General features: G+C 37.3%; 1 protein-coding gene across 5 annotated transcripts in view; it reads right to left on the bottom strand.

The window, feature by feature from the left end:
- Positions 1 to 21,525, bottom strand: part of CDK14 (cyclin dependent kinase 14) — a 583,363-nt gene that overhangs the window by 84,080 nt on the left and 477,758 nt on the right. For all 5 annotated transcript variants that reach the window (XM_029928660.1, XM_029928646.1, XM_029928637.1 and 2 more), the window contains one exon: positions 3,720 to 3,859. In XM_029928660.1, the coding sequence (XP_029784520.1) occupies positions 3,720 to 3,859 (140 nt within the window). The remainder of the gene's footprint in view (positions 1 to 3,719; positions 3,860 to 21,525) is intronic.

The raw sequence follows: 21,525 nt of genomic DNA, 5'->3' as shown, positions 1-21,525 counted from the left end.
ACCACGTGGAGCTAAGAACCCAGGTGGCCTGATTCCCAGTTCAGTGCTCTTCTGGCTGCACCAATTTGTTGGCCTTCTTTTCCTGTGGATCTGAGTTTTGTGAATTAGCAAATGAATGTAATAAAATCAAGGACTCTGCGCTATGAAGTGTATTTTGTTCATTTACTTTGACAAGGGTAGTTCAGCTTCAATAATTTATGTAACTTGATAGTATACACAGGAGAATGCCCTGTGGTGTATTTGGGAAAAGTAATGAATTTCTTCTAAATCAGCCCTCCGTTTACTTCCCTGCAATTAAATTTCTGTGAAGAAGTGGGGCAAGGCTGTTGGGGTTTCAGGACAGAGGGAGAATGACAGGGTGCCACCAGAATTAGCCAGCTTCAACTAGCAGATCCCCAGGTATCACTATTCTTGCTCAATAAATTTATAATTCCCCCTTTGGTGGCACACTGACACATTACTTCTAAGTTCTGGTATTATGTAAACTGGTGAGATTAAGGGACAGCACAAGGAAGAAAGATACTATATTGTTAAATGTTCTTCCAAAGCAAATAAGCGCCTGGCATAAGCATACAAGTTAATTTTTATATTAACCCATGGAACAACTGCATGCTCTGTGTAACCAAGATTTTAACACTTGATATGCTTGTCACAGTCTGATATATTAAAGTAGGTCAACAAGGCTTAAGCCCGCTTTTAACTTATTTTTGTTCCAATTTTCTCCTTTTAACTTGGCTTTGCTTCCGTTTGCATAAGTATTTTCTGTTTGTGGAACTTCTTTAAAAAATGCTATAATCTTCAAGAACATAAGCACTGTGAACTGAATTGTGTTCCTCCCAAATTCGTATGTTGAAGCCTTCATCCCCAGTGTGAATGGTGTTTGGAGATGGGGTCTTTGGGTGGTAATGAGGTTTAGATAAGGTCGTGAGGGTGGTGTCCACATGATGAGATTCGTGGCTTTATAAGAAGAGGGAGAGAGGGACAGAGATTGTTCTCTCTGCCATGCAAGGATATAGCAAGATGGCCTTCTGCAAGCCTGGAAGAGGCTTCCCCAGGAACAAAATATGCCAGCACCTTAATCATGCTTAATCGTGGACATCCCAGCCTCCAGAGAAATAAATGTTAATTCTTTAAGTCCCCACAGTGTAAGGTATGTTTTGTTATAGCAGCCTTAGCGGACCAATGCAGTGAGGCTCCTGAAGTTGATGAACCTAAACCAGTACTTGGTTGCTCAAGACAATCCATTCATTGGTTCTGCAACACTTCTTCCCAGGTGGATCTCCTTCCAAAGCTCCTTGAAAAGGAAGCACATGAGGGTATCGCCCTTGCCGCTGCCATTTGCCAGGGGGGTGAACTTTTAGAAGACTCAGTTCCAATGTGAAATTTAATTTGAATAATTTCTAAATATAGTCTTCAGAATATTAACCTAGATAACAGAGTCCCCGAAAGCAGTCATTTCACCTTCGTTCCTGAAGTTTCCAAAATCTAGGAATTTTGTTTTGTAAACATGTTTACAAGGACTTCCACGTTGTTCTAAATGGAAATAACTATAGTATTTAACACTGGGATTGTCCTTTCTTGCGACTGGATTTATGCCTCATAATGATTATCTACTAGACACAGAAATAGCATTTCTGTAACTCAAAATTGTTACCGGAGGCATTTAGCAGAATCTTGCTTTAAAAATATAATGATTTTTCATCTTTATTCTCCCCCCTTCAAAAGGTTTCACTGCTCCTGATGTTTAACGTTATGCGAAGGCGTGTTTCTGCCAGTGAATATCGCCTTATGCCTATGCTTCTGCAAATAGCCTGCTGTGAGCTGATAAAGGGATTAATGCAGCCAAAATTCTTAATCTGTGAAATTACAAATTAAATTCTCATATTAAAAATACCACCCTGAGGTATTTTTTGTGGTTTTAATTCCCCTCTGGTGTTCTGCATACATTGTGCTTGTTAATGACGAGGACAAGGCTGTCTCCAGCGGCAGCCTGCTGCCGAGTGATAATGTGCCGTCATTTACTTCCTGATAGAAACTGGATTTAGCCACTGGCTGATAAACTAAGTGGCAAGTGGGTAATAAGTCCATATTAACAGAAAAGTACCACTACAGAATTCAGAATTCATAGACCATCAAAATCCTGGCTTAAACTCAATCATCGAGTCAGATGGGATTGAGATGTCACCACGGAGGGAGTGATATCAAGTTACAAGTTATACTAAATGGGAAAACAAACCATATGTTTGAATTTGATGAGCCCAAAACGAATGAGCCCATTTATATCTCTGTTTTCCAGTATAGGAAGATATGTCATTAATTCATTGTTTTTCCATAGAAATTTTATCTTTAATTAAAAAAAAATGGGAATAGCTAGCATAATGGTTAGTGGGTAGACTTTTAGAAAGAAAGTAGGGCAGAATATAGAAAAACTATGGGTTGGGAACATATAAAATGTTAAAGAAGATCTACTAAGCATAACGGGGAGTAGTGGATTAATATATCTACAGGCAGTTTAGGGCAAAAAGAAAAGAAATTCAAACTAAATGTGGGATATCAAAAATGATTTAGGGTAGCAATACCCAAGAGGAGTTGTTACTTGGGACTTAGCTGAAAAATAAAGGGTACTGTTATCAAGGAAAATCTAATACTACAGTGGGAGAAAAAGGTGAAAGTCCAGGAGATTAAATAACTTTGTTATATACCCATAAATAACTTACTGTTATGTATGGTAAGTAGTACCCAAGGATTAATGAATGTATTATAAGTATCTATGCACACACCGAGTATATTAGTTATTAAGGCAGTCAGAAAAGAGTATGAGAAGGACTATGTAGAACTGGGATTTGGAAAGAACGCATCACCATTGAACAAAAATGTTCTTACTGCAATAGTGTTTTGCAAAATTTCACAAGAATTCTGTTTCACACTTTGGAAGAAAGATGAGATCCTCCCAGCCATAAATCTCCCAAATATTTAAAATGTAATTGAAAAAGGCTGTATAAATATGAACACTTTTGTAAAAACAAAACAAAAACCCACCCAGGAATGTGTTTTGTTTTAAAAAGATCCAGAGAGGAGCTGTCTGTATGAATACCAAGAGCATTTGTAGTTAAAATGAATTACAAGTCTTCAGTTCTTACATGTCAATTCAGTGCATTAGCCAATTGCCAACTCCTCGCCAGCTCACTGCATAGCAGCCCTTTTACCGTTATTGTTACAACCAAGATGGTCTCTGAGAATCAAACAAAAATGAATCGTTTCTCCTCTGTGTACTGCAGCCAGTTAAAAAGTACTGCATCCACAAAGCACTAAATATGTAAATCATATTTTCCTTTTCCTTTATGACTGCTCAGATCATTCTTTTGGACACATACATAATCAAATACAAAGACATGCAGTAGCAGACTGCAGAGCAGAGATAGCAAAAAAAAGGAATCCATTTTCTTCCTCTGTCTGGTAAGCTAGGAATTGAATGGCAGGATTCCACTACATATATACGCACATGACTCCCTTTCCCTCATTCTCTCTCTCTCTCACTAGTTCTTCCCCAAGCCCTTTATATAAATACACACGTATATGTGTACATGTAATGCATATGCAAACATAGCTAATCTTACATATGCACATATAAAAACACGAATCCTCTACAAGTATGTTACGCACAGATGTTACAAAGATACGGCTGCTGTGATTGGATGTTTCAGATCTGTCATACTCACTGTCGGTCAGTTCCCATAGCCGTGGGGGCAGGTCACTAAAATACTCGTGGTTCAAGGCAGCCTGTGCTGATAGCCTGTTCTTTGGGGAACATTGTAAGAGCTTGGAGGCCAGATCCTCTGCATAATTCACATAGCTGAGCCTGAAAACACAAGCAAAATAGAGCGAGATCAGACCAAACAAGAAAAACCACTAAATAAGACATTAAGTTCACCTAATTGTTTTTGGAACTTACTTATTCCTGGCCAAAAAAACAAATGAAATTATCTGCTGAAAATAAAAAGAAGCAGAATTCCTGTTAGTTTTCAGAGTATGTGTTAATTTTAACTAGCTTTTACTCCTGATATCTTTATCTCATTGATTTAAAACATTTCTACTATAAGTAAAGGGCTGATACTTTCAGGAGAGAACAAGGTCCCAAGGTAATTTCAGGAGATTATTTCTCAAAGAGTTGCCAGAATATGTTCATAGAATCTACCTATTGCATACACATCTGGATACATTTATAGGAAAATTAATACAAAATAACTAGGAGACTTAAAATAAAACTACTATTAAGTTCTCTAGTTACTGTTACTTTTCCTCTAAGAATTTACATTTTCTTCATTGAATATAAAATTATTGGCATAAGTACCCTGTCAAATATCAACTATCATAACAATAGCATAGAGGTTAATATAGGGAATATGTATAACCCATATGGGGCTGAATTAATTCAAGATGATCATTAAAACAATAGTAGATAGAAAATATGTGTGTCAAGATGACCAAAAAAGCAGAGAAGTCAAATCTCCCATGTGGTACAACTTCCAAATGCATACCAGATCACATAGTCTAGCCCCTCTTAGTTTTCGTGGAATCTCTATTTCACAGTCAGCAAAATCAAGATCAGATAATTAACATAAAAATGATAATAGAAATATTCTTGATAAAGGCTGACACTGATAAGTGGTTGAACACGTGTCATGCACCTTCCTAGGCACTTTCCACACACCCTCATATTTATTTGTTGACCAAGGGCACTCTGTCTCCATCTAACGGCGGTGCAAGCTAAGTGGGAGTCAGAGAAAGTCATGGATTGCTCTAAGCACATTGCTCTTAGCACATTGAGTGGATTTAAACCCATCTACAATTACTTGGCTCTAAAGTGCATTGCATTTGTTATGCTCTCAAAAAATTTCTAAAGGCAACCTGTGGACTCCTGAGTTTCTGCAGCAAGGTGCAATAAACAAGGTGCTCTCCAAGAGAGCCAGAGAGCATGGGGGCAAGTTGCATCTGCGGGTGAGTTATCTTTTCAAAAGTTTTGAAGCTACTAAGCACATGGTCAATGAACTTTCTTAAATAACAGTTCTCCCCTTCTGGGGAGCAAAAGAAGCAGGCAAAGAGCAAAGAAAAATACTACTCTGAGGACCCCACCTAAGAGGCCTCTCTAAATCTTCACAAGTGAAGGGCTTTCAGATGGGTTCAGTATTTGGCAACTGATCAGTGGATTGGTTTTAAATGTCTCTGCCTGGCAAAGACAAATTTGTCCACAGGAGAAGGAAGCATTCTCTAAATTCTCTAGTTTTGCGCCCCCCTCCTTTAAGAGGGGCCAGAGCTATCCAAATTGTTGCTTCCTCTTCCTAAAATTTTCATTATTATAAACTTATTAACATCTTTTAAAATACCAAATGCAAAGTTTGAGATTAGGTAGACTTCATGGTAAAAGCTGCAGTTATATTGAATGTACATTTACATATATTCATGGTGAACATAACCATTGGTACCAATTTTACATAGCTTTGATCACACGCAGTAACAGTGCCAGACTGAGACAAGATTTGAGTTTTTGCCTCGATTCTGTTACAAGAGTGATGAAGCACCTCATGTCTGCGGTTCTTCCAGCTCCAGCATGCTGTGACCCCGTCCGTATAACTAACTGTTGACCACATTCAGACCTAGTGCATATAATACCTAAACAATTAACAATATTAAGACAATCCCATTTCTCCTCCCCCAAATTGACTAAGGTCAAACTTTCATGTGGATACGATAATCAAATGCTTATTTGTGATATTCAGATTATATACAAATATTTAAATTATCATGACATTATTTTAATTTAGAAGGTTTGCTATTTCCTCACTTGCATTTTGAGAACCACTTTTATTCCAACTCTCTGCATTTTCAACACCAAAGTCTGTGTCATTACCTGAACCACTTCTGGAGTCCATCCCAGCTGTTTGAGATATGACATATCCAGGACACCTTATTTGGACATCGTATCCCAAGCCATAAGTACATGTTGTCAGAATGCTAGATGATTACAGCTGTCTTCACTCTCATTGTGATGATTTATTTAAAAATCTTCCTTTGTGATTCCATTAAGTTTTGTTTTATATATTCTAAAGCTGGGTAATTTGATGCATAATAGTTAGCACTTTTATCTTTCCCTGGTAAATTTAGTCTTTAATTTCTCTGTAGTGACCTTCTTTATTTTCAGTAAAGCTTTTGGACTAAAGTTCATTTTTTATCTTAATATAACTATCTCAGCTTTTGTTTAGTACTTGCCTTGGGTACCTTTGTTATCTTCTTACTCTTAATGTTTTCTATCCATAATTTTAAGGTATCTCTTTCACAACTAGTATATATAGCTGGATTTAATACTTATCCAAGGAGAAAATTTAGTCCATTTCCATTTTGTGATTACTGCTATATTTGGAATTATTGCTAACATCGTAGTATTGCATTCTATTTTATTCTTTTTTATGTTTTTTCTTTTTTCCTTCCTTCTTTTAAGTTGAATCAAAAAAATTGTTTTAATGTTTTTTATTTATTTTTGAGAGACAGAGAGAGAGCGCGCAAGCAGGGGAGGGTCAGAGAGAGAAGGGGATACAGAATCTGAAGCAGGCTCCAGGCTTTGAGCTAGCTGTCAGCACAGAGCCCGACGCGGGGCTTGAACCCACGAACCGTGAGATCATGACCTGAGCCGGAGCCGAAGCCGGAAGCCGGACACAACCGACTGAGCCACCCAGGTGCCCCTTAAGTTGAATTTTAAAACTGAAGATTTCCATTCTCTGTTCTAGAAGTCACACCTTCTATTTCCATCTGTTTAATGATTACTCTTAGCTTTTTCTTTCTTTCCTTTTTTGCACTGCAATATTTATTTAAATGCTTAAACTCTTGCACTAAGTTTTTACAAGCTGATGGATGCTGACAAATTATTTTTCCCAAAGAACTACAATCCTACATTCCAGAAATTATAAATATATGATTGAACATTAATACAAGTACCATCTTATCAATTATATAAGACAAATGATCAAGTATACAAATATTGCTACATAGATCAATGGGAAAATAAAATATTACCAATTCATTAGCAGAAACTAACTTCTCTTTTTACAAGAAAGATTATGAGAGAAGGACAAAGTTCACACTTTAAACAACAATAGAGGGAAACAACTTCCAATAAAAATAGAAAAAAATTATAGAATTTTCAGAAATTTTATGATTAAGAATTATTTGAGCTACAAGAACAAAGCATGTTTGCTTTAAAAACAAACATTTACTGGGGTGGCTGGGTGGCTCAGTTGGTTGAGCGTCTGACTTCAGCTCAGGTCATGATCTCAGTCCATGGGTTTAAGGCCCATGCTGGGCTTTGTGCTGAAAGCTTGGAGCCTGGATCCTGCTTCAGATTCTGTGTCTCCCTCTCTCTCTGCCCCTCCCCACTTCACTCTCTGTCTCTCTCTCTCCAAAAAAAAAAATAAATAAATAAATAAAGACATAAAAAATTTTTAAATAAAAAAATAAAAACAAACATTTACTAAAGGGCATATTCAATACATCCTACACAAGACAAGCACGACTTTTCACTACAAGTACTTAATAGCTCACTCTCATCCTTTTCCATGCTCTCTTTTAACTTGCACCCCGAAGTGCAAACATTCAATTAACTTTAAGGGGTTTCTGTCTGGAGATGTTAAAGATAGGTGCTTCTGTTACAATGTGGACTTTACGGAAAACTTTCAAACAGAGGTTTGTGACTTTCAAAATGGAGGTTTTCATAATACCACGAAATGAGATTCAGAGAAAGATGTTAAAAAATCATTATAAGACTTGGTCAAAAGCCAAGAAAACCAGTGGTTACACAACCTGATGAATACCGTTTTAAATGGGAGAGACATAAACAGAAAGTAGCAGGCAAAGAGCCATATGGGCCCTGCCGTCAATGTCGGAAATGTCGGAAGGGATAAACCACAGAAGCTCTAGATTGTTGCCCATAGTTCTTGAATTTTAATTCTGTATCATATTAAAAACATACAAGTATTGTGGCTGGGTCTTTTGGCACCCAATCTCTTTAAATTTTTTACATATTGATACGATTCTGGCACGTAAATAGATGTGAAGACTTATAACTCAAACTGCACGCTTTCAGAAAAGGTCAACTGATAAAATCGATAAGCATGTTTTAAATGCTGAACAGCAAGAATCCTCTGCTAAGTTTCCAAACAGGCCGATGATAATCCAAACACAGAAGCTGCAATTCTGCCAAGCTTGAGGTCGGATAAAACTGCTTAACGATACTCCTATGAAAGCGTCATTAGATTTACCATTCACCAAGCCTACGCATTGGCTAATATGTATGATAAACTGGGTCCTGTCTTAAGCTCCATTTCCAAGCCAATACCATCAGGTAGCCCCATTGTATTGACTGTAACCACAGTTTTTGTGACTACTGGTATCGAAGAAGTACAAAAGTACAAAAAGAGGGACAAAAAGTTGCTTGCTCTTAAAAGTGCTACTCTAATTTGCCTTATAAACTTTGCTGCATCTTTATATTTTATGCCACCTTCAATTAACGCTAGGACAACCAGATTAGTGCTCTCCCAAGACCCGCAACTGCTGACGGTGACACAATGACCAGGTTCTTCAAGAAACTTCATTTTTATGAAACCTAACCAGCCCTCAACAGCCTGGCTGGATGGCAGTGCACCACCATCAAATGGTCAGTCCAGACCCTGCGTGCCTGCTTTCTCCACAAGAGCAGATGGCCAGGTTGTTTCACATAGTCTTACTACTTGGTAATGCCAGACTTCTTAAGTTCTTCTGTAAATTTCTTTAGGGTCACACTGGTTAGACTCTCTAGATTTCACAAGAGTTGGTCAGTTCATCTCAGCCATACTTAGTTTAAAACACTCAATAGGATTATGAGAGAACTGAAAAAATTATACAGAATATAGAAGCGATGTAAAGAAACTGTATTCTACTTCAATATACAAACTACACTTGGAATTCTCTGTGCTTTGAGCGAGAGGTTGGGAGTAATGGAAAATGAAATGAACCCCCAAGCAAGCAGCAGCAATTCTTTAATCCAGTAATGAGGCAAGAGAAAGGACGTTCCCCCAGGTTTAGCCCATCTAGGTCAGAATGCTCGTAAAATGCTTTCCTGATTTGAAATCCATCCTCCTGTGTCGCAGTTAACCCCTCTCATGGAGCTTCCTGATGGAACAGTAATGAATTTCTATAGTTCACTTGTCTGTACAGAGGTAGTGCTGTGCTCCTGACAGGTCTCCACTGGCCTTCAGAACTTAATAAATATGTGGCCAAGACCACCACAGATCCGCCCAACCTGTAGCCAGGGGTGTCCGCGTTTGGGGTTAGTTGGTTTTGTTCTGTTTTTGTTTTTTACCATCAAGGAGCTGAGAAGAAACTTCTACACTTTGTACCTTCACCCTCAGTTCTCCTAGTGGGTGGCTCCTTACCTTTTTAAACATTTCACTTTAACTGCTTAATGTTTAAACTGTTGTTTCACCTTCCTGCTGAACAACATAAGTACATCGGAACACCTCACTTCTTGTGATACTAGTCACATCTCTCGTGTGGTATTCTCTCATATTTTATTCCTATTTTCTGTGATTTTCAAAAACACACATTAAAGGCCACTATCATTATTATTACTTAGATTTATCCACGTCTATAATTTATTTAATCACCTTTCTTCTCATGTTTCATATGTTCCTTCTCTTCCTTAGTTTTTTTGTATCTGAAATACACGTCAGAAGTTCTTTCCATGACAAACTTCTTAGTGGCAAATTCTCTCAGTTTTGTTTTCAGACAGGATAATAGTTTGGCTGTAGGTTCAAAGCATTTTCCCCTACTCTGAAGATATTATTTCACTGGCTTCTGCTGTTGCGGCCGCCAGCTCTTATCTTCCTCCTTTTACGACTGCACTGTAAGGTGTTCTTTGATTTCACCTGCTTGGTATTCAGTGTTCCCTGAATATGACGCTTCATGTCTTTCAACAATTCTGGAAAAAATATCAGCCATTACTTTTCGAATATTATCTATCTCCATTCTATCCCTTCTCTCAATATGTAACCACAACGTAATGCCATTTTCTAAAATTTTCCATGTCTTTACTTGTTCATTCGTATTTTCCTTCTGTCTCTCCCTGTGCTCGCCATTCTGAGTAACAACTTCAGAGCTATCTTCCAGTTCAACTAATTCTTTAATCAGCTGCATCTAATAGGCTGTCTTCCTCGTTCATTTTGTTTTTATATGTTCTTTTAAAGTCTTTGACAAATGTGTGTGTCCAGTTTTGATGGTTTCTTGTTCAAGTTTTAGATTTGATCTTTTTCTTTCTTTATAGCATTTTAAATATAGCTATGCTTTATGTCTCATAATTTCCAATTTCTGAAGTTCTGGATGAGGTAGCCAATTTTGATGTTTTTGCTACTGACCCTCACTCACAATGATTTTTTCTCAGATGTTTTATAATTCTGGATGGTGAGCTCATGCTTGCCTCACTTCACTCAACCTGTCAACTAACTGCCTTGAAAGCTCACCTAAGTTTCTAAGCCATCCAGAAAACAAAGAGCAAAGTAAATCTAGAGTGTTTTGCCAGATTAAAGGAGACTGACCAAGAAGACAGACCTGAAGGTGAAGGATGTCTGTGATGGGGCAGAAAAGACGAAGAGTGCAGCTATGGTGAGGCAGCAAAGGCTGCTTCCTGCGAGGCGTGCTTCCCAGTATAGCCTGGGAGTAAACAGGACATCTGCTGGATAACTGAGTGTTTGCTTCGGGACAGAGTATATTAACTGTTACACCTACAGAAACTTTACCTGAGAAACATGCATTTAAAAAGAAAGCAATCATTTCTGAGCAAAAACATCTTAAGGTCAAAGCCCAGTCCTTAAGGTACATCTTCAAAGTATACATCTCCTAGGGGCACTTGGGTTGCTCAGTTGGTTAAGCGTCCAACTTTGGCTCAGGTTATGATCTTGTAGTTTGTGAGTCTGAGCCCCACGTCAGGCTCTGTGCTGACAGCTCGGAGCCTGGAGCCTGCTCCAGATTCTGTGCCTCCCTCTCTCTCTTTTCTTCATTTTTCTTTCTCTCCCTTTCTCTCTCTCTCTCTCTCTAAGAAGGAAATTGATTCTTGCCTTTTTAAGACAGGAGTACAAGCTCCTTTTTAAGCTAGGAGTACAAGGGGTTTTTTGTGTTTGTTTTTTGGGATTTTTTTTTTACACTGTGGTTTGAAGACACTTTCTCTAAAATTGATGATACATCTGCTTTTGGAACAACTAAGACAAGTCACATTTTATTCCCAAGAATCACCTTCTAAATATCTCTAAAAAAATCTTCACTGGGATTTACTAATATTTTAGCTCATGAAAGCTAGACATAAAGAGTAGAGGTGTTCTAAGTTCCATTTATTTAGAGCACTCAATGGAGACTCTACCTTCCATATAAAAGTTGAAGAGGAAGTAAGAGGGAACAAAAATTTGTAGAATATTCTTTACTGCATCCTACGATAGCATAGAACTACATACACTGTGGGCCTCTATGTGGAACATTCTATGAGCTTGGTCACACAGGACTGGAAATAAAGCAACCTGAGTGAGATGTGGAAGGTCTCTATATTCACACTTTACTCACTGTCACACTCTTCACAGAGCAAAGCTAGGGGCCTGGGACCTTTCATTTGACAGTACACATATTGTCACTGTGGCAAAGATGCCAACACGGGCACTGGTCACCAGATTATACAGCAATTAATCTCTTGAAAATGATTTGTTAAGAAGTCCTCCCACCCATAAAGGCAGGCTATCTCAATTGTACTAACCTGGACTGTCAGATGTAGTACTTTTTCTTGTCTACAATCAAAAGCAGAATGCTCATTTAATTACCTTCTTATCAAAGGTTTTGACTTAGAGGGAGGACTGTGGTCATAAAATCACTGATTTTTCAAATGTGACTTATTTTTAGAAAATAGGCTCAGATTTATTCATTTTGCAAAGAGGGGTCAGAATAAACTTTGGGGAAAGATAAAGACTAATAAGGAAAGGTTTAGGCCTGGGCAGTGAACTTTTCAAGCCCAGGTGCTAGGCTGTGCAGTGAAAAGAGAGGCAAGACTCTTAGTTACATTAATAATGAACACACAGAGTTATTTAATGCTGGGACTTCCTTTGCCAATGCACCGCTGTAAAAAAAACAAAATTAATGAGATTCCTCCCCTCAGGGTAAACAGATAACATTTTTATATTAGTTTCCATAAATAGGTTGTTGTGCATAGAAAATTGTTCAATTCCTATTCATTTATTCTGGTGAAACTGTTTAATGACACAATCTCCCTGGAAGACTCTCATTCCTACAGCGGTCAGTTCACCTGACTGTCAAAATGCTATACAATGCTAATGCTAGAGATAAGGAACTCTACAGTTTACAAAGTGCTTTCACATGTGTTATTTTATTTGATCCAGATAATCAAAGCATCAAAATGAAGAGTATCTAGGTTTGTGACTCTTGAGTCTTAGTGCCTATTACATATCACACCAAAGATTTACTACTAATACCTTATATGCATACACACACCTACAACAAGATGTGCGTTACCAAGTTGGTAAGAGGCTTACTGGGTTATTTTAAAGTTTTCCTTAAGGATACCTAACATTTTTCTATATTTCTCTCATTCTTTAATTCTGAACTCTATTTCTATAGAGACTCTTATTTCTACATTCTTGTTAACACCTGCATTGCCCTATATTAAGTAAAGACAATAAAGGGAGTCCAGCTTTTACATGCATAAGATAAATAGATCCCAAAGTTAGTTGTGGTAATCCAAACTTCTCAGTCTGTCCTTCAGACCTAACCCTTACTCAATACATAGTTGCCATCACAGTAAACTCTATCTGGTAGAAAAGTATGGAAAGTGCTGGAGAGTCCTCAGCAGGATGTGAATCATTAACTTTTTGAAAACACTACCACTGACACTCAACAGTATTATAAACTGCCAAAAAGTGGGACAGAAAAAGGAAAATATTAAATTCTTGATTTGGACTTCAGAGCTTAATTAGATAATATTTATCCCAAATCTCCTAGTTTTAATTTTATTTATTACTATTTTCTACCCTCTCTAGAAAATAGATGTCTTTGCAATGTTTAAGTGCACTCTAAAATCATGTAAAAAAGTGGTTTGGCTTTTACAAATTGGCTAACTTAGCACATGGTTATACTAGCCTTTCCCATATACTAATATGAAGCTATAGATTTTCATATTTACATTTTATAAGTCTTCTGATATAGGTATTATCATAAAATATTCATGAAGACAAGCAAATATAAGTGAACCTCTTGTTATATTGATTTCAACAAAAGCTGTTGTGTATTTAAGCTTATTTTTACTTAACTACTACAAAGACAGATCATGCTTTCATTTAACCTGTTTATAGGAAGGAGATAGTTAACAAGTTCACTACATTATTTTTGCAGACATTCCATGTTAATTTCCTCTCCAATTCTTCTCAGTGCCTAGTAGCAGTTACTTTTTTTAGTTGTAAAGTTTCATTTATTTATTTATTATTTATACGTTTGTTTATTTTTGAGAGACAGAGAGAGACAGAGCATGAGCAGGAGAGGGGCAGAGAGAGAGAAAGGGAGACACAGAATGTGAAGCAGGCTCCAGGCTCTGAGCTGTCAGCACAGAGCTCCCTACAGGGCCTGAACCCATGGACCATGAGATCACGACCTGAGCCGAAGTCAGATGCTTAACCGACTGAGCCACCCAGATACCCCCATAAAGTTTTATGTTTTAATATCTTACATATAACTAATAGGTACACAACCTCTAAATCTGTCTAAATAATATAATTTTTAAAAATCTCTCTAAGATTTGTTAGAGCTTACCAAATATTGACATTTTTCTTCTACAGGAATGGTACAAACCTGTCAGGCATTATACTTGTACCTCAGTTATGTTTTAGAAAAGACTCATAGATTTAGTGGACTAGTGATATGATCCTATACTTTTTTGAGTATTTTACTTTAATATGTAGTTTACAGCAGAAGAGGTACAAATAATTAGTGTTTAATCCTGACTGAAGGACATGAGAGAAAGGGTCACATTTTATTTCAATATGAGAAATGAGTAAAAATATATTAGTAATAACTAACCCTTGCAATCAGAAGGATAAAACTTACAGAATACTTAATATTCTAAACTCACAAGTCAGTGTAGAATACCCACAAAACCCAAATGATGTTCATTCAACAGAACTGATTTTCAACAACCAAGTTATTTTGTTTATTGTCATATCTAATCATAAACACTAGACCTTCGTAACCACAAAGCCATAACCATATGACCTTCCCTGTGTAGAACTCCATCGCTAGCTCAAGGGCAACTTGTAACCTTTCCAACTTCTGGATATAGATCAGGATAAAATTAATAACTCTCTTCTACTTCATAGGACTGCTGTGAAGATTGACCTTTTCTTACCATAACTTGCTTAAAGTGATCATCAGATTATTTTACCTGCTTCACAAATTTTCAAAACATTCTTACAAAATCAAGAGTGAAGCAAAGTGTTAATGAATGTTCTACTCTTGATATTTTTTTATATTTATGCTACTTAGACAATAAAGATGAACCAATTTTCCAGAATTCTAAGTGACTGATTATAGCACTATTTATTCTGAAAAAGACCATTCTCATTTTTGATGATAAAAGATTGTATTCGGAGTTTAAATTCAAATCTTAATTTATAAAAAGAATTAATGCATGTAATAAAAATTAATGCATATTAAACCTTAGCAATGGCTTATGTTTTACATTTCAGATGGACATGTTCTAAATATTTAGTCCAAATTACATGAACAGTATGAAAAACACTCTGACTACAAAGGGCTGCAAAACTGTGTAACTTATTGGTGCATCTATATTATGTTAAATTGAGTTAATGGGAACTGCTTAACTTCACAGCCTTTTATTCCTTGGAAACCCTATGGAAGTTACAAATCTCATCATCAGAGGCTGGTTTTGGGAGCTGATATCTGCTTCACCAGAATGGAACGGTGCATCCTCTGACTATAAACAGTGCTAAAAATAGCTCCCAAAGGCATCATTTTGTGTGATATTATTTCACCAAAAGAGAGGAAAAATGTATGTTTAATCCTGAACAAAACCTCTTCAAAGTTTATGTTCTCAATAAACCTTTCACTGAAAACTGCAAATATAACGTAGTAATGCAATAAATACCCTAACAAATATATCAGATTTTTCACATAATGCTTTTTACAGGCTTAAACCAAATGGAGTAAAAGGAAATCACCTTTTACAGTCCAGCTCCTACAGGAAGAATGCCTTACTGTTACACTTTTTAAAGAAGGCATGGTGAATTTATATCAATTTTGGTGAATCTTGGGCTTGATAAAAGGAAGAAAAATACCAGCACAGTTAACATTCCACAGAACTCACTTCACATGTTTATTTCCTTAGACACTGGACATGATCCAAGATACTAAGAAAAATTAAGGTACAAGATACGCAATTTAGCACCCGTGCTGATACAGAAGAGATGTCTCCTTATTCCTTAAAAAAAAATTGTCATCTTGTAGATTAAAGGTATTAAATGGTTAGGATTAGAGAAAATCATTAAAACCAGTGCTCCCATTTAAATCAATAAGAAAGAAACTTTAGTTAGGTCAGAGCTTATTATGGGTTGTTGAGTTTAGTTCAAGGCAAACAAAGACTATATTTTCTGGGGATTCTAATTTCAGCTCCTTTTATCTTATGACATTGCATCTGGAACTTGAAAATACCTGATTTCATTATGATGTAAAAAAGAACTGTATACTTATGTCCAAAACAAGAATTGGGTTAGGGCTGTTGATAGTTGAACATCCTTTATAAAGGACCTGATGATCTTTAGGAATGAAAGTCAAATTCCTTTCAGTGTCTATTGCTCTTACAAGGAGCATCTTCCCTGTCAGAGAGTGTCTTCCAGACTCTACTCTGAATCACCTGCCGGTTGAATTATCTGATGTTCCCTGATTATCAGAAAGGACATGACCAGCCAGCAAATGACACCCTTGTTCTAAATACTGTGGGAAGATATGCAAAGGAGGAAAGAGCATTTGTTGAGCATTTACTATGTGCTAGAGACTCTTTACTTATCTGTCTATTCATATACCAAGCCATGAGATGATCATCACTGTCCGTCCTTACACATGAGGAAACTGAGGCTCAGAAAGGAGGAGCAGCACAGCCAAGGTCACATGGCAAAGTGACAGACAGAGCACATTACGGGCCTCAGGTGCTGATGCTCTCTCCTCTGTATCATCCTTCTGAAGGCTTGATTTTTACCTTTTTCTCCTCATTATAAAAGCAAGACACAGTCATTCTAGAGAAATCAGAAAATCCTGAAACAGGTAAAGGAAAATAAAAACATCTCATAAGTCTACAATCTGGAAGTAATGAGTTTTTATCAATTAGATGTGTTTACAGGTCTGAGCAAATATAGCATTTTACTCCTTTGTAGTTTTTATCACCTCATATATTTTTTACATGATAAAATTTCCTTTCAAAACCTGAATTTTAAAAGCTCTCTTTAAACCCCTGAAAGTCAAACTCAAGTTCATATTGAGGTCATATTAGCTTTTCGATTTCCCCCTAGTAAAGAAAAAAAAATTACTGCCAACAAATTTGGATATCTGTGAATATGTTTTGCCTATTTAGGGTGTATGCTTTTTTTTTTTTTTTAAACCATGGGGTATTTACTTTTCACTCACTATTCTCTAAATATTGCAGTTAGTTTTACCAAATCTCCATATGGAAAAACACGGTTGTAGGCATTTTATATGAGGCCAAGTCCTAGTGATGCACTCAGCTTCATGACTATCATACTGGGATGCTAGGATGAAAACCATTTTTTTCACTTTACTACACATCTCTCCTTTTTATATACCACACTTGTTTTTATAATGTTTGCTGCACCAAGAACTTCCATTAACAGGAGAAAATAAGACCTCAAGTATAGGGGAAAAGCTGTTGGTTTTTCTTGCATACTCATGGGTACAGCTATAAAAGTTGGGTGGGAATTAAAATTTTTTCTTTTCTTAGCACATGTACCCCAATGTTCACAGCGGCACTATCTACAATAGCGAAATCATGGAAAGAGCCTAAATGTCCATCACCTGATGAGTGGATCAAGAAGATGTGGTATATATACACAATGGAGTATTACATGGCAAGGAGAAAGAATGAAATCTGGCCATTTGTAGGAAAGTGGATGGACCTCAAGGGTGTCATGCTAAGCAAAATAAGTCAGGCAGAAAAGGACAGATACCATATGTTTGCACTCATAGGTCTAACAGGACAAACCTAACAGAGGACCATAGGGAGGGGAAAGGGGAAAGAAAGCTGGGGAGAGTGAGGGACACAAATCATGAGAGACTATTGAATACTGAAAACGAATTGAAGGCTGAAGGGGGAGGGAGAGGGGGGAAAGGGGTGATGGTCATGTAGGGGGGCACTTGTGGGGAGAAGCACTGGGTGTTGTATGGAAACCAATTTGACAATAAACTATTATAAAAAAAATTTTTTTCTTTTCTTTAAACAATGAGTACTTATTATCACAGTTTCTGAGGTTCAAGAATCCCAGGGCGGTTTAACTGGGTAGTTCTGGCTCAGGATCTCTCATGAGGTTGCAGTCAAGCTGATGTCCAGAGCTAGTCATTTGAGGCTTGGTTGGGCTTGGTGAATCCACTCCCAGGACGGCCCAATGCATGGCTGTTGGTAAGAGGCTTAGCTCCTCCCCATGTGGGCCTTTCCACAGGGCTGTTGACACGGCAGCCAGCCTCTGCAGAGCCACTGATTGGGGGGCGGGGGGCAGAGCTAAGGAAGGAGCTGAAGTCTTTTATAACCTAAGTTAAACACTAATGTGCCATCACTTCTGCCCCATGCTACTGGTCACCAAGACCAATACTGGTACCAGGTGGGAGGGACTACCCAGGAGTGTAAAGACCAAAAGACAGAGATCACTGGGGACTCCTTGGGGGCTACTAAACCATGCTGATGATTATGAAATGTATTCAGGTTTTTGCAAATTGTGGTTTTAGATATATATCCTAAAATTTGCCATTTTAAGCATGTTCAAGTGTGCATTTTAGTGGCATTAATTACATTCACAATATTGTTCAACCATTATCAATATCTATTTCAAAATCCTTCTGTCATCTCAAACATAAACTCTGTACTAATTAAGTAACCTATTTTTCTTATTAAAACACTGTGACAGTAACATTAAAGATAATTTTCAGAAAGTAGGCAAAAAATCACCCCAAATTCTACCACCCTAACACAAATCTTGTATATTACATTTAAGTCACAGTTCACAGATTTTTTTTTTAGTTTGTTTATTTTGAGAGAGAGAGAGAGAGAGAGAGAGAGCGAGCAAGGGGGGGGAGGGGCAGATAGAGAGGTGGGGAGAGAGAGAGAATCCCAAGCAGGCTCCATGCTGTCACCACAGAGCCTGATGAGAGCTCAATCTCATGAACTACAAGATCGTGACCTGAGAGGAAATCAAGAGTCAGGCACTTAACTGACTGAGCTACCTGGGGGAATGGAAGGCTAATGAAAGGCTGTTCAATAGAGGCACAGGATCCACTGAGGCAGTTTTTAAATTTTTTTTAAATACTGCATTTAAACGTTATTTATCTTAATTACTAAGTTCTTTTTTGGTGCCACCTTAAACTCTGAACCCAAGGTGACTGCTTTCCTCGCCTCATGCTAGTCTCAGCCCTGTCACATATATAATAGCAGATGATGGGTGTATTTACTTGCACTTGAGGCTATATTATAATTGAAGGTGGGGAAATAAATTTTCTAAAAGAAGCTTAAATGTTCCTATCAGAAAAACGTAGAAAACTTTTTCAGAGTTGTTTTTGGGATTAAATGAGATAATTCAGACAAAAGCGTTTGGCATGCCATAGGCATATTCGTGTGCACCGTGAACACACGCAGCTGTTGGTATTTAATAATAAACATTCCTGCTACCTCTCCATGACTTCCATCTATGTGAAAAATTAAACTGACCCTACTAAATTCAGTAAAAGGAGTCTTTTAAGACTATAATATTCTTTTCCAAATCAGACTATATCCCAGAAAATCCTTTGGTAGAAAACACCTCATAGGGAGATTAACAACTACTGGAAAAAATAAAAGCCGTAAGTCATGGATAAACTTATACCAAAACCAAACCAAACCAAACCAAACAGAAAAACAACTCACTTTTTAAAATGCTCATCAAATAAAACAATGGTAGAACATCTTAAGTAAAATATTTTGAATATCATTTTACATACCTAAAGATAGATATATTTTCTTGATAGACATGCTTCAGGAATTACTTCTTAATTTCAAGATTCTGTAAATGTGTTCTATTGTACATTGGACAGTTATAAAGAGGACACACATAGAGTAAAAGGGAGACTGACAAAGAGGAGAGTATACAAAGAAATCTCTCCTTTATTCCATGTGTGCCCTCTTTATAACTGTCTAATATCTTCCTCATTTTGTGGCCCACCAGGACTGGTTCCTGGCCTATTTTGTATGTCTTGATTTTCTCTCATCTAGCAGGCACTTGTTTGCTGACCTCAAATCCACATTATCAAGACAACAGTAAAAAGCATGTCTTCTACCTCGGTCATCCTCATTCCTCTTTTTCTCTTCCCAACCCTTCTGTTCAAATGGTTCCCAAGTACAGTGACTCACAAACATGTGAACCAGGGCCCTCGGAACTGGAGAATATCAAACTGTCAGCCACTAGAATTCTGACTTACTGCAACATGAGTTTGGAGAGGGATTTCTTACGTGGCCTGGGCCGATGCTAAAGTTAGCATGGAGAAAACATTTTTGTGTGTGTTTGAATTGGTTTCATGGTTCAAGCCCTAGAAAATAATTTATTCTACTCTGTGATGTGAGGTATGCTACAAATATGAGAACCTGTTAGAGGAGAGATCTTTACATTTTTAGAAAAAAATATTTCATATATTTCAATCAAAAGATACCATTTCTTCCTATATGAGGATGTGTTATTTAAGTAGTGATTTTTAGCAACAAATCTATAGGGTGTATTCCAACTCGAGAAGAGTTAAGAATTGGTATTTTACATTTTTCTCCAAGTTCTTAGTCCTTGCCTATGACATAGCATTTTTTTCCTCTCTGTACCTATATGGATCTGCATATGATTGCATCATTATTAACAAATAGCCTAAAGTGCTCCTGGAATTTACAAATGGCTGTTCACACCACAGAAATAGTTGCTATGTAAGAGAGAATTCCATCTAATGGTTTCTCTGATGGTAACACGTCTGAAGGCAGACGCTAACGGACTGAGCTACTACGGAGGCGCCCCCACCAAGAGGATGATTTCTTAAAGAATAATGTGGCTACTAACCAGCCCTGCTTTTGTCCCTCGTTATGCAGAAGAGGTTGTGGAGCCGGGGGCATGCGTGCAATAAAGGGTGGATTGATGGGGAGCACAGAACGGGCTGAGGCTATCTTTACTGAAATGAGCACAACCTTTGAGTTGCACATTCCTTTATTTCTGCCTTTAATTCCACATTTGGCTCTTATGGAAAAGGATTTATAATGGAAGGGTTATCATTCCATATCCATGGCTTAAAAAAAACCTCAAATTGGCATAACTGCTGGAGTGTTTATCTGCTTGAGTACTAATTCCATCTTTACAAATAAAATAAAAGAAAGATAACTGAATAAAGTTGAAAAGCTGCACATGTATCATCTCTGGGGTCCAATTACTTTTAATTGCCAGGTAGATGTGGGTAAGGGTATTTTCAGGCAGAAGCTAGTGGTACAGTAAAAACTATTTTTAAAAAGCCTGCTTATGTCTTCAAGCCAACAGTATCAACATAACATAGAAAAATGAGGATATGCCATTGACATCATGTATAAAAATACAGAAGCCTTTAAAAAATTATTACTTGGGAACTTACAAGAAAATTTTCAAAAGAATATTGAGGTCACTTTATAATGATTGGAACAAGCATAGGCCTTGTTTTTCGCCAATGTAAAGAGAGAGAGTTTCATACAGAGAGCGTGTGTGTGTGGGGGGGTGCGCTCCAAATTAAGAAAAAAGCTTGTTTGCAGCTTGACACATTTTCGCATATTCTTAAATTTTATTTCTATATTTAGGAAAATCTAGATATCAAGAGGTGATCAAGCTGAGGTGGTGACATGTTAGATGTCCATAGAATCAGTGCTGCTGAAATGCCAGGCTTTAGAACTCCATTCTGGATATCCACAAGAGATATGTTCAATATTCAACAAAATCAAAGAATTGGAAAATTGGAAATCTCTCAGATGTTTTGAGAAAGAGAAAAGTCCGGGGGCAGAATCTGAGGATTTGGATCTAAGCCTATAGCTCTATGAGCAAGAATAAGCAAGGGAATATGGGGCGCCTGGGTGGCTCAGTCGGTTAAGCGTCCAGCTTCAGCTCAGGTCATGATCTCACAGTTCGTGGGTTTGAG

Source organism: Suricata suricatta, chromosome 2 (assembly GCF_006229205.1).
Source record: "Suricata suricatta isolate VVHF042 chromosome 2, meerkat_22Aug2017_6uvM2_HiC, whole genome shotgun sequence".
NCBI lineage: Eukaryota > Metazoa > Chordata > Mammalia > Carnivora > Herpestidae > Suricata > Suricata suricatta.
The sequence above is the reverse complement of the archived record's forward strand: the minus strand, read 5'-3'. Positions and strand labels throughout refer to the sequence as shown.